The sequence below is a fragment of the Bubalus bubalis genome, chromosome 8 (genome assembly GCF_019923935.1).
Source record: "Bubalus bubalis isolate 160015118507 breed Murrah chromosome 8, NDDB_SH_1, whole genome shotgun sequence".
Lineage (NCBI taxonomy): Eukaryota > Metazoa > Chordata > Mammalia > Artiodactyla > Bovidae > Bubalus > Bubalus bubalis.
Window position 1 is genome coordinate 113,873,031 of NC_059164.1, and position 13,950 is coordinate 113,886,980.

At 54.4% G+C, this 13,950-nt stretch overlaps 1 protein-coding gene across 5 annotated transcripts in view; it reads right to left on the reverse strand.

The window, feature by feature from the left end:
- PRKAG2 (protein kinase AMP-activated non-catalytic subunit gamma 2) overlaps positions 1-13,695 on the reverse strand; it is a 309,902-nt gene extending 296,207 nt beyond the window's left edge. For 2 of the 5 annotated variants that reach the window (XM_025291865.3, XM_025291864.3), the window contains exon 1: positions 13,059-13,688. In XM_025291865.3, coding sequence (XP_025147650.1) covers positions 13,059-13,172 — 114 coding nt within the window. In that variant the 5' untranslated portion in view covers positions 13,173-13,688. Of the gene's footprint in view, positions 1-13,058 lie in introns of all 5 variants that reach the window. The other 3 variants (XM_044947101.2, XM_025291866.3, XM_025291867.3) reach the window with 3 other exon arrangements.
- Between the last annotated feature and the right edge of the window lie 255 nt (positions 13,696-13,950).

The following is a 13,950-nucleotide window of genomic DNA, read 5'->3' on the forward strand; positions in this document are numbered from 1 at the left end:
TCCTGGACAACCCTGAAGGGCCATCCCCATCCCAGGGGGCTCAGCTGAAGTCCGCTGTGAGTGCTCCAGCGTCCAGCTTCTCCCTCTGCCCCGTCGGCCTTCTTTCCTTCCCCTGCCATGGAAGGACCAAAGCGAGAAGCAGCACAGATACACTGACTGAGAACAATTTTTAGGTGAAGGTCACAGACATCATCGAGAGGTGGCTCACCATTCAACAAGGAACATGACCTAAAATGTTATGTTCATTTTACAAAGCTTTATTATTTTATTTCTGGCTGTGCTGGATTTTCACTGCGGCGCCCTGGCTTTCTCTAGTTGCAGAAAGTGGGGGACTGCTCTTCACTGCAACACACGGGCTTCTCACTGCAGAGCACAAGTTCCAGAGCGTGGACGTCGGCAGCTGGGGCTCATGGACTCTAGAGCGCAGGCTCAGTGGTTGTGGTGCACAGGCTTAGTTGCTCTGCGGCACGTGGAATCTTTCCGGACCAGGGATTGAACCCTTGGTCCCCTGCATTGGCAGGTGGATTCTTTACCACTGGACCACTAGGGAAGCCTCCATTTGACTTTAACTCGTATTCTACTGGGGCTTCCCACATAGCTCAGTTGATAAAGCATCTGTCTGCCATGCGGGTAGACCTGGGTTCAATTCCTGGGTTGGGAAGATCCCCTGGAGAAGGAAATGGCAACCCACTCCAGTATTCTGGCCTGGAGAATCCCAAGGACGGAGGAGCCTGGCAGACTACAGTTCATGGGATCGCAAGAGTCGGACACGAGTTAGCGCTATCTTTCTTTCTTCCCTCGTTCTTCATATTTTATTACGGTCATAGATGCAGTGCCCACACACCCAGCCTCCATGCTCTGAGCCGTCCCTGAAAACTGAGGTCATCATGTCCAGAGGAGCAGAGCAGACGGCAGCGCAAGCCTGGAGCCCAGGTCTGCGCTGAAAGGACTCTACAATCGTTCACCCCAGCCCGCAGCCCCGACTCGAGCCAGCGCAAAACAGAGCTGCTTTGAAAACGTTTTCTGTCTACCCCCAGGTGCAGACACCCCTGCAGAGCTCCACGCAGGCCAGGCAGTTGGGACCAGGCTCCCTAGAAGCACCCCCCACCCTCACCTGTGCCATGAGTGCCCACCTGCCTGGCTTCCTCTCTTCCTGACATTCCTCCAGGAGAAAACCCGAGTTCTGCTGCCTGCTTTGCCACCGCAGCCCATCATGGGACCCTGGGGCCTGCCTCCTCTGTGGTCTGCAGCAGTGATCTGCCACCCTCTCTGCTCCAGGGTCACCATGCAGGCTCCGGACCACTTTCATGCCTGGTGGGGTAGTCTCCCCACCCGGCTCCTCCTCTAACCCAGGTGGATACTGCCGCCTGGGCATTTCCCTCTGTCTTGGAGCTGAGAATATTCTATTACCTGTGCTCCAAGGTCATTTCAGAAATCTCAAAATACACCTAATGAGCAAAGAAGAGTGGTGAAAAGCTACCTCTCCGCTCTCCTGGCACTGGCCTCTCCCCAAGGGCAAAGCAGCTCCCCCGAGGCTCACCTCTTCTTAGTGATGAAAGCAGGTTGGGGAGGGGCGGGCGACTATCAAATACCAGCCTCCGGAGGACCTGGGCTCCTCACCCTTGCTCACAGTCCCTGAGTGCTCACTTGTCCTCGGGATGTAGCAGTTTCCATACGATCCTGGTGCCCAAGCCACGTGCAGACCCTAGATTGCAATCCTCTTTGTAGTATGTATGACACAGAATATCATTAATACTATCTGGCAATTGTACAATTAATAATATGTTATTAAACAATAATACTATTACACATCAACCTGTTTAAGATCTTGGGCTTCCCTGTGGCTCAGGCAGTAAAAAAATCTGCCTGCCATGCAGGAGAGCTGAGTTCAATCCCTGGGTCGGGAAGATCCCCTGGTGGAGAAAATGGCAACCTACTCCAGGATTCTTGCCTGGAGAATTCCATGGACAGAGGAGCCTGGCGGGTTACAGTCCATGGGGGTCACAAAGAGTCGGACAAGATTGAGCAACTAATACTTAAAGATCTTAATATAGTAATAAATATGTTATAAAGTAATATTTAATTGTTACTGTTATAATGTATGATATGTGCAATCAGTTCAGTTCAGTTCAGTCGCTCAGTCGTGTCCGACTCTTTGGGATCCCATTAATTGCAGCACGCCAGGCCTCCCTGTCCATCACCATCTCCCAGAGTTCACTCAGACTCACGTCCATTGATAATTATAATTAAATTATGTATTTGGGCTTCCCTGGTGCCTCAGCTGGTAAAGAATCCAGCTGCAATGTGGGAGACCTGGGTTTGATCTCTGGGTTGCAGAGATCCCCGGGAGAAGGGAAAGGCTATCCACTCCAGTATTCTGTCCTGGAGAATCCCATGGACTGTATAGTCCATGGGGTCACAAAGAGTCGGACATGACTGAGTGACTTTCACTTTCACTTTTCACATTATGTAATTATATCTGTACAACATATAGTATATAAATATACAGTACTAAGATTAGGATTATTGCATGCACTATTAATTATTATGTATATATTTATGTATGTTTGAGAAGGATAAATGTTTGTTGTTTTAAGCCACTGTGATTTGGGGTATTTGGTAGCGAAAGTGAGCGTGTGTGGGAACTTGTGCCCGGAGCGCCGCATGTGGGCGCTGAGCCTGTGAGGTAGGGGCTGAGCCCGTCCTGGTTACAGCTTTACTCTCAGCCCTGCCCAGTGCTTGGCACACAGAGGGCTTTTGGTAAATGTTTGGTAACTCGGCAAGAAGCCCTGCAGCCTTCTGACAGAACACCCAGCACAGGATGTCTTGATTCCTGCTTTGCCGTTGATCCTAATATTCAGTTCTTATTAAAACGACAAAATGAAAAAGAACTACAAAATAAGATCTATGAAATTATACATGGCAGGTTATTTATTTTCCAGATGAGATGGGTAAATCACAGGCTTCAAAGTCCTTCTGTAAAAGCGAGCAAATAAGCACCTGGTCAGCCCCAAGGGCAAACCCATGGAAGGCAGACCAGATCTCTCATTTTCCCTGTGCCCATCCTGGGGCTGGGGTCTGTCCTGCCTGGCAGTCTTGCCTCCCACCCCAGGCTACCTGGAACACCCATGGGGATCAACGTGGGGCGGGGGCAGGGCAAAGCAGGGACGTCAAAAACTCAAGTTAAACACAACACAGCTTTCTTGGCAGGTCGTACTAGAACAGGTGGGTGCTGTGGACAGCCACATCTGCTTTCTCTGTGATAAGGATAACAACACTGATAATGATGATTATAGTATTTCACAGGGTTATTTCAGAGATAAACAAGAGTCAGCTTATATACAAGCACACCCTTGGCATCCTGAGCAAGTGCTCCATCAGTATTGCTAAATCTGATGACAATGTGTTGTCCCCGAGGATATCTGATTGTCAGTAATATTGATCATGAATGGAACCACCCATCGAGGACCATCCGAATTGCTAGGAGGAAGAAAGTGCTTCAGGGTGCTCATTACACAACCTCCTGTGGACAAGAATGTCCGGGGATGACCGCGCAATGACCACTGACCCCAACAGTGCTGTGAAGGCAGGGACCCTGCTGGGTGAGATCCTGGGGCCCCATAATGCATCACAAACAAACAGTGGGTGTCTTTTTAAAGCCTACTTAACTTTTTTTAAAAGGTTTTTTTTTTTTTGGATGTGGACCACTTTTTAAGTCTTTACTGAATTTATTACAATACTCTTTGTTTTACGTTTTGGTTTTTCAGCCATGAGGCTTGTGGGAGCTTACCTCTCCGACCAGGGATGGAACCCGCACCCCTGTATTGGAAGGCAAACTCAACCACTGGACCACCAGGGAAATCCCCAAACAATGTGCATTTAAAACTACAGAAATTCTCTCTCCATTCCGGAGGCCAGAGCCTGAAATCAAGGTGTGGGCAGGGCCACACTCCCGCGGAACCCCAGGAGAGGGCTCTCCCTTGCTTCTTCTGTCCCTGGTAGCCCCAGGGATCCTTGGCTTATGACAGCATCTCTGTAACCTCTGCCTTGTCTTCCCATGATCTTCCTTCTGTGTCTCTGCATCCACGTGCTAAGTCGCTTCAGTCATGTCCGAATCCCTGCGACCCCATGGACCGTAGCCCGCCAGGCTCCTCTTGTCCATGGGATTATCCCAGGCAAGAATACTGGAGTGGGTTGCCATTACCTCCTCCAGGGGATCTTCCCAACCCAGGGGTCGAACCTGTGTCTCTTATGTCTCCTGCTTTGACCACTAGCTCCACCTGGGCAAGCCCCTCTGTATCCACATTTCCCTCTTTTTTATAAGGACACCAGTCGTACTGATCTCAGCTTAACTTGGCCATTCCATTTGCAGAGACCCTACTTCCAAATCAGGTCACAGTCACCGCTACCAGAGGTTAGGATTACAGCATCTTTCAGGAGACACAAGTCAGTCATGATCCCGTTCAGCTCTGTATCCTCCACGCCTAGCACGAGACCTGGGAAACAGACAGAAATGGGCTCACAGGTTTCCCAGGTCCAGTTCTACAGGTGCCCAGCTGTAAACACGCTCCCAGCAACCTAGCTCCCCATTTCCTTCAAAATGAGAAGCTGGCCCCCCATCCTAAAATTCCGGCCCCGTCATATCCTTCCTTCTGTTCCCTGCCCCCAGCACCAGTGAGGACCCCAGGGCCACCTGCCCAGCTCTGCACTGAGCCCCTGCCGGGTCCCTGCAGAAGGTGGGCAGGGCTGCATGGCTCCCACAGCTAGGACCTGGCCTCAGCCGCCTGGAAAAAAGGCTGGACCCCTGGGGTGACCCAGAGCAAAGTGGTCTTTGTTGTCCATTCATCAGCGACTTCACTGCCAGGTCAGAGTATATCAACACACAGAGGCTCTGGCACGAGGCCCCAAAGCCCGGATGATATCTGATGGGTGTGTGACAAGCCGTGAGCTGGCAGAGAAGGGCTTCCTGTCAACAGGAAGGGAAGGATGCGGATCAAATCATTTTCAAAGCAGGCAGAGGAAGAAAGAGATGAGCGAGATTGGGGTTAACCATTCTGACGCCGGGCTCTCCCTCCCCTGTGGCTCCCCCACCATCTAACAGCAAGGTCACGGTTGACTGACCAAGCAAATGAAGGACTTCTTCACCTCGGGTGCTCAGCACTGCATTGGCCACTGTCTGTCCCTTATCTTAAAGCCTTTGACCACAGGCTGACATTTGGTTTGCTGTCCGGGGATATCAAGATGGGCTGGGCCACCGTCTGGAAAGAGGTGGGAGTCACAGGCGTTCACGTGTGATGATACCCACTGTTCTGGGTCAGAGTGGGGGTAGTCGATGGGCGAGAATGGGGAAGGAAGGCCAGATTGTAACCCAGATTCTAACCCAGCTCTTCCAGGGTCTGTGGCCTGTTGGGTGACCTGAGTAACCCCATAATAGTGAAATAGTGCCCAGAAACAGACATCGCTGGCAGTGAGCTGAGTATATCAAGATGGGAAAAGTAGAAGAAAAACAGACAGTCAAGAAACAGCATCACCTGGGGCCTCTCTAGTGGTCGAGTGGTTTAAGAATCTGCCTTTCAACTCAGGGGACGCGCGACTGATCCCTGGTCAGGGAACGAAGACCCCACATGCCTCAGGGCAACTAAGCCCAAGAGATGACAATGACCGAGGCCCCCTGCCACAGCTGGAGTCTGTGCCCCACATCAAAAGATCCTGCCTGCTGTAACCGAGATCCCACATGCCGCAGCAAAGAGTCGAGGCAGCCAAATAAATGAACATCAAAAAACCGAAAAAAAAAGAAACAGCATCATCGAAGAGCACATTTACGTGTCTGGATGGTTTCAGAAGACACAAGCTGATGTGCTGAAGTTAAAGAAAATGAAGTCTGAGCAGGTGAAAAGCCCTTGGCAAGTGAAGATGTGTTTCCAGTTTTTCTGGAGTCAGACTTGGGTCAAAAGGGAAACGCCTGGGGGCAGATCAGTAATAGAAGACAGTTTTGCTAGATTTTTACTGGAGGAGGAAACAGGCAGGGAAAGATACCGGTGAAGTGCTGAGAACCAGATCAAGTTTATGATGTGTGGAAAGACAGCACTGAACACACACACGTGTGGGGCTGCTGCTGCTGCAACCTCGGGACTAGCGGTGTCCTTTTGGCGCAATAATGACCCAGGATATCAATGATCGCATTTATCACGAGGCCACGAGGCAGTGTTCAGAGCCCAGTTTACACAAGGATCTTGAACCCTCCACAGGCAGGTGCTAGGAAAGAGTGGGCCCAGGGCAGCAGAGGCTAGACTTGACGATAGGGTCACCAACTATGGGACGGGGGATGCCCGGTTCTCAGCTGGGGACAAGCTGTAAAGTGGGGACAAGAAGATGAGACAGGGAATCCAGCCTGTGAGTCACTGGATGTGTAATTCTGCAAATCCACGTGTTTCGTGCTCAGCTTAGGTCACCAGGTGAGCTGGTCCATGGAGGTCCGTGCATAGTCTGTAGGGTGGAATCTTCAAGGAAGGGTACCCCTATATCCATTCTCTGCCTACCCGTTCCCCCCCACAGGCCCAGAGCTGGACTGTGCTTAACTGTGCGTTCAGCCGACGTGCTACATGAAGCCCACCCCGCAGTCAGTCCGGCTCATACCCTGCAAGCTGCAGAGAGACATCAGGCCTCGTTCATAAACCCCAGAGCCACAGAACAGTTCCGGGGACTCCATTATTGGCTTCTCTGCCTCCTCCCGTCCCGATACCACGCTCTGGGCCCTGTAAGAGCCTGTGTTCAGGGTGCCCAAAATGCATCAAGCCACTGAAGGGCGGAGTCCAGAAACAATGCAGTGAGGTCTAAGAGGCTGGACCACCACCGGTTACGCAGGCTGGACACTCATCTTTATCTGGGAGCCAGAACTACTCTGCCTTTATTCTACCGTCAGCAGCCAAGAGTCTCTCTTCTCAATGGCAGGTGGAAGAGTGCAGATACTAGAGAGAGGATGGAGAGATACACAGATACTTAGATGGGGCGATGGACAGACTGATAGAAAGAATAACACGGGGGCAGGGGGCTTCCCCGGTAGCTCAAGTGGTAAAGAATCTGCCTGCCAAGTGCAGGAGATGCAGGAGATGTGGGTTCAACCCCTGGGTCAGGAAGACTCGCCCAGAGAAGAAAATGGCAAGCTACCCCAGGACTCTTGCCTAGGAAATCCCATGGACAGAGGAGTCTGGCTATAGTTCAAGGGATGGCAAAAAAGTCAGACACGACTGAGCACACACAAGAGTCAGAGACCACACACTGAGGAAGCTGGAAAGCAATGCTTTGTTAAATCCCTGGAGGCCTGAGAGTCACCCAGAAAACTTCTCAGGAACAAAGAACCACAGGTCCCACGCCCTAGAGATGCTGATTCAGCAGTTCTGGACTGAGACCTAGGATTGTACATTTTAAGCAAATGCTGGGTGGATCGACTTAGGCTGGTCCGTGAGCTGCTCTTTGAAAAACACTGTCCTAAACCCTAACCCATCTTGCTCAAGGTGGTACACGCTGACCAAGGTCAAGGCCAAAGATGACACACACCCGCACCTTGCCGCATGGCACCCACTTTCCCTTCACCGAGGCTTTAGTCAGGGAAGTTCCAGTGGCGGGGTGGGCAGTGAACAGTCCTGCAGGGGGCAGAAGGCAGCTCCCAGTCCTGGGCGGGGCCCCCTCCTTCACACCCTGCCCAGCAGAGCGGATCTGGCTGGATGGAGGCTACTGGTCCCAGGCCCATCTACAGGGTGAAGGGCACTGGGCTTCAGGCAGCGCGAGGCTTCCCTCTGGAGACATAACTAGCAAAGACGTCCCCAGCGACCGGCCCAAGCCATGCTGGGTCTCCATGACCTCCGAGGCCGGGCAGCTGCTCCTGGCTCTATTTCTAGGCTGTCTCCGGGGACTGACAAGGATTTCTGCTGCTCCTCTCCCAGGAGAAGCAGGGGCTGGGCACTCTAGCAGCAGTAAGTATTGGGCCACTGCCTCGGACCAAGGCTGACCTCCCCCAGCTGCCTCCGTGTCCCTACGGGCCCCCACGTGGGTCCTTCTCTCCAAAGTCCTCCCTGCCCCCCGACCGCCTGCCCCATCATTGGCTTGTGAACAGTCCCAGAGTCCCACAAGACAGTCAAAGAGACAGCCAGCGGTCACCACTTACAGTAAGGCTGCGCGCTAACAGGGCACATTCTTTTTCTCGGACAGAAAGGCGGAAAGCACATGTTAACTCCCAGCGATGGCTGCTCGGGCAGAGGGTTCTGGCAGGTCGCCAGGCACAGCTAGGCTTCTAATGAGCTCTTTTCTAAAAGCATTCCCACCACCTGGATGACTGCTCCTGCCTTCCATTAGGGATGAAGGCGGAGGAACGAGAACCCAGGCGAGGTGCCAGCACACCACGACTCTGAACCGTACGCTTGTCCTGCTACTTTTAAAGGCCTAGGGCAGCCCCAGAGGAGCCTGCACGCAGGCGTTCCTCTCCTCTCCCTCCTCTCTTTCCCCGGACAAGATATAAGAGGGCGTCCCCCAAAGGTGACCCACCCCGAGCCTGAAACCAAGCAAGGCAACACCCTCCATCAGGCCCAAGGGCCATTCTCCCTTCAGTAGAATTCAGTTAATGAATGACTTTAGTTAGTAACTGTGGGTCTCCACTACCCACTGTCACCTAAGCCCTTAGTATATCCCCTAAAGTTGATTCCTCTTTTCCTGTATCTCAGGGCACAGCAGGTGCTATGCTGCTGGCAGGAGGGCAGGGTAAAAGGTGGTTAAGGATCTAGATTAAAAGACTTCCTTGGTGGTCCAGTAGTTAGGAATCCACCTGCCGATGCAGGGGACACGGGTTCAACACCTGGCCGGGAAGAACCCACGTGCCTCAGAGCAACTAAGCCCGGGAGCCACGACTACTGAGCCCACGAGCTGCAACGACTGTGCTCACACGCCTGAGAGTCTGTGCTCCCCAACAAGAGAAGCCCCCACTGACCATAACCAGAGAAAGCCTGAGTGCAGCCACGAAGACCCAGTGCAGCCAAAAAAAAAAAATTACAAAGTAAAAAATTAAAAAGTAAAATAAATTAAAAAGAAAGATCTAGATTAAAGAGCCTAGGATGGAGGTTTGCAATTATCTCCCCAACATCCTTGGCCATAGTTCTGTTTATACATCAGATGTGGGGCTGGAGACTGAGTCCAGTCGTGTCCATTTCAGAAAAAAAGATCAGCTGCTTTGGACACGAGAGGTCTCAGAAGGCTTCATCACAGTGAGTGTCACTGGTTGCCACCAAATGAGCCCTCCACTGGACTGCCAGAGCCAGGGTATCTTCCAGGAGCCGCTCTTTAATGAGCACCAATGCCCACCAGCTGTTGGGGGAGGAGGCAGAAGTGATGCCCTTTGACCCACTGGGCTGTGACAGACTCACCATCTTCCCTCAAGAACCGCCTCCTGACACCAAACGTCCTGCAATCCTAAGGCCAGCTCAATCCCTCGCCATCCGTCAGACACCACGGCTGACCATCTTCCATCTTGCCTCTGTCCATTTTCTTTCATCATCACTACAGTTCAAGCCCTCAAATGCTGATCTCTGGGTTTTTTACCCAAGCATTTGATTGCTTCCCTTGACACCAGCCCAGTCTCCACAACTCTATGCCACGAAGTGTTGTTGGCATCACTTTTAATTGCTTCTTACTTTAAAGTAAGTGAAGTGAAAGTAAAAAGTGAAAGTGAAGTCATGTCCGGCTCTTTGCGACCCCATGGACTGTAGCCCGCCAGGCTTCTCTGTCCGTGGAATTTTTCAGGCAAGAGTACTGGAGTGGGTTACCATTTCCTTCTCCAGGGGATCTTCCCAACCCAGGGATAGAACCTGGGTCTCCTGCATTGCAGGCAGAAGCTTTACTGTCTGAGCCACCAGGGAAGACCCTGACTTGAAATTCCCTCTCAAAACAGTGAGACAATGACTTGGATTCAGTAGTTTATCCCAGGGAGCGGGGGAGGTGAGGCAAGGAAGTCCGGCCAGACGGAAAGAGTGTGTGAATGACTGATTGGCCCACCACTCTGGGCAACTGGGGCTGGGTCCTGCTGGGACCCTCAGAGGCCTCCACAGAACCCATGGTAGAACCTCTCCCCTCACCTGCATTCCTCCTTGGTGAGGGCTGCCCCTTTAGGGCATAATGCCAACCCCGGCATTCCCACGCCAGCCTACTCAGGCTGAGCAAGCTGCCACTATTCCAGAGGCCTCCTTGAGGAGCAGAGAGACACGGTGAGCAGCTGTGGTATGGAGCGGAGCTGTCCAGCAAGGCTGCAGGGAACCCTGGGTGGGCTCTGGGCACAACAGGAAGGACACCCATCGCATCTACTGCAGCTTCCCAAGGGCTCCAGGGGGGTCATCCTCATTCCTGGGCCTAAGTCCCAGGAAGGACTCCCAGAGAAGAGACAGGAGGCCAGTTAAAGTGGGATTTCGGGTAACAACGGATGGTTTTTCTTTTAGTATAAGTTTATCCCAAATGGTGCCTGGCACATTCATATACTAAGAAGTTGTTCATTGTTTAAAATTCTAATTTAACTGGGCACTTTAGTATTTCTACTTGCTAAATCTTGTAAGGCCGATTCAAGGCTCTCCTTGATCTGACCTTGACGTATTTCCGATTACCCTGATTTCTCAAACCCTTTCGTCCATGAAAAGGGGCCCTTCGCTGGGTCTGGAAACAGCCTCACACTCTCCAACTCCAGAGGGGGGCTCAAGCTGGTTCCCTGGCAGGAGTGATCCCCCGCCATGCCCTGACATGTCTCTGTCCTGCCTACCACCTCTGGGTGCAGTGTCTCTCTGAACATGTCCATGCCGTGCCATGTCTCCCTTCTCTCCCCTCTGAAAGCAGGTACGGCCTGCACCGGTCAACCTGTGCCCTCGGGTTGTCTGCAAACATCTGTCTGAATGCCACATTTTCCCAGCTAGCGTGTAACTCTCACCCAGCCCAGCACAGGGACCCACAGGTAATGACTACTTGGTTAGTGACAACACCCTCTTGGTTCCCCCTGCCCCCAAACACACAGCAGATGCAGGCCCTGTGAGAGCAGAGACAGAGGCCCTCTCCTTTCCCCCTGGATCTCACCATCAAGCAGCGCAGCACACGTGTCATGGAATAACTGAGTGAACGGTACTTTCTGTAAGGGCTGCGTCGGGCCAAGAACGATGGCTAAAGCAGCCAAAGTCATCACCAGCAGCAGGAGGGCTAGTGAGAGGGTTCCAACTATATCATGGCTTTTCCGCCGTCACACCTTGGCCGCTCCGTCCTCTTCCAGGTTCTGGGTTTTGCCCTCCACCTCTCCGGAGCGTGCCCCACACACGTGTTCCCATTTGAGACCAGCCTCACCTATCACCCTGAATAGGATATGCACAGCCTGGGCACTAGGCAGTGTCATTTTCTTTTCTCTCTCTTTTAAAGTAGATGATCTGATGTAAGTGTAATAGCCATACATTCATATAACAGTTTGCACTGGTACGAGCTTTCCCATGATTTATTTTTATATCAACAGACTTGAAAGGGGGGCAAAGCAGAGTTATTATCTGTTTGACAAACAGGAGAAGCTGAGTGGTTAAATGGCTCAGTCAAGTGAAGCTACCAGAGGGAGGCTTCGCCTACTGGTGTCTAACTTTCCATTTACAAATATGGCTCAAAATATCTCACGTTAGGAATGTAAACAGGACTATCTCATTTTCACATAGGATGTTTATTTATTCAAAGGCATGCTTATTCCCGCAAGCTTGGGTCACCACCCTGGTGGTCACACTGCAAGCTCGGGCCCAGTCACCTGCTCCCTGAGCTCTCCCTTGCCAGGGAGGGCTGGCCACCTGTCCCAACTTGGGGCTGCTCCCTGAAGTACCCATCAGATGTCTGGGGCTCCCCCAGTACCTGACCTTCCTGGCCAGTGTTTGCACAGAGGACTGGAAAGGAAGCGCAGTCAACAAACATCTTAGTGAAATGCCTGAGAGAGTTCACAGCAGAAAATGCTTGGCCAGGCAGCACCCCCTCCCCCCGCCCCTCGCTGGCGGCTGTCAGAAAGGATTAGCTTCCTGGAGGTGTCTGTAACACGGTGAGGTCGCAGGCAGCTCTGGGCGGATGGGACCACCGGCATCTGTGCCCAAGACTGGTCACCCATCATCAAAATTACATTCTCCATGGAGTTCTCTTGCGTGTGTGTTTGGACACACGTGTACTCGGTGAGTGAAGGTTGGGGGAGTGACCCAGCTGGGGGCTTCCTTCGGATGCAGGTAAGGGCTGTAGGGCTCAGCATCAGACCAACCCCCCCTCCACCCACCCACGGAGTGGCTAAGTAAGGCTGCGGCTGGCCACGGCAAGCAAACTGCAGGGTGGGCGCACGACCCCTGCCCGCCACGCCCTCCAGCTGGACAAAGTCAAGCTGCAGACCGATCGATGTCGCCAAAGTCCGGCCCAGAGGCCGGCGTGGCCAGGGCTGAAGTTCGCGAGGGCCCTGCACGCCTTTGGGGATCCGGAGCCCCCAAATGCCTGAAATGTGCTCCCAGGGTCAGACCCAGGGGCCGGCTGCAGAGGAGCCTCCCGCCCCGGGCCCACAGACACCCGAGGAAAGCTGAGGAGCAGGGTGCTGGGGAGCGGGGTTGGGGGGTCAGTTTGAGGGCGCAGCTACACACAGCTGCCGCCCCCATTCCCCGCTGTCCCCACCCACCGCCCCTCCCGTCCGTCCCCAGCCGCGGCGCGCGGCTCCACCTCCCCGGAGCGCAGTCCACACGGTCCTCCTTCAACAAAAACAAGCCTACGCACCGCCCCCCGCACCCGCACCGGGCGGGATCCCCGGCTACGCCCAGCCCGCCACGCCGCAGACAGTGGGTCGCCGGGCCCCGGCGGCACTCGGGCGGGGCGGGAGACGGAGCCCGGGCCCGGCGGCGCAGCTCGGCCCCGCGCCGTCAGCCGTCCCCGGAGCGGCAGGAGGGGCGCGCACGGCGGCGGGGCGGCCCGCGTTAACCGCTTCCGCGCCGGTTCGGAGCGCGGCGGGGGGCGGCGAGCCGGAGGCCCCGCGGGGCCGGACTCACCGGAATGTGCACCCGCAGAGAACGCCGCTTCTGGCTGCTGTTTTTCTTGCCGCCGCTCCCGCCGGGGCTGCAAACATCTTTCTTCTTCTTGGTGTCCATGGCCGCGCTTCCCATAACTTTAAGCCGAAGTTAATTCCGGGTGACCCGTTCCTGGAATTCGGTCCTCTCCTTCCCCGTGCCCGGCCCCTGCCGTCGGCCGCGGGCGCTGTTTACTGTCCCCTCCCGCCTGAAGACACCGCGTGGGGACTTCCGCGGGAGGGAGGTGGGGCAGGGACCTCCGGCCCGCCGGGGGTGGCGGTCGACGGGAGCGCCGGGTTCACGTGTCCGCTTCCTCCTACGGGATCGTCCGAGGCAGAACCGAAGCCCGAGGCCGTCCTGGTTCGGGGCTACGCGTGGCAGCGTGCTCCCTCCGAGTGACAAAGTTTTCTTCCTTTGGCAAGGCGAGGCAACATTTCCCACCCTCCCGGCTCCCCGCCACTCCCCGATTCCCAAAGGTAATCGGACAGGCAGGTGCAGTTCAACACTTTGAGAAGCAGCCCTCCTATTGCCTGCGCCTGAGCGAAAGATCTGGCGAGAACGAGACGCTGTGTGTATTAACGTGAGCCTCGGCCGCAGAATAAACCAGCCCGCAGCCTGGAGCGAGGTCCGTCCTCCTTTCTGGGCGAGGGAGGGAGGAGGAGGAGGGGAAGAGGAGGTGCAAACACGGAGACTCTGCGCAATTGGACCGAGGCGCGGCTGCGAGCGCGGCTGCTGGCGGCAGGCCGGAGAGCGCGCGGGAGCTTCGCGGGGAGCGGAGGCCCCGTCACCCGCTCCGTCCCCCCGCCGCCGCCGCTCCAGGGCGCTGGGGCCGGGGGCTACGCGAAGGGCCGGGCCTGGCCCAGACGCAGGCGGG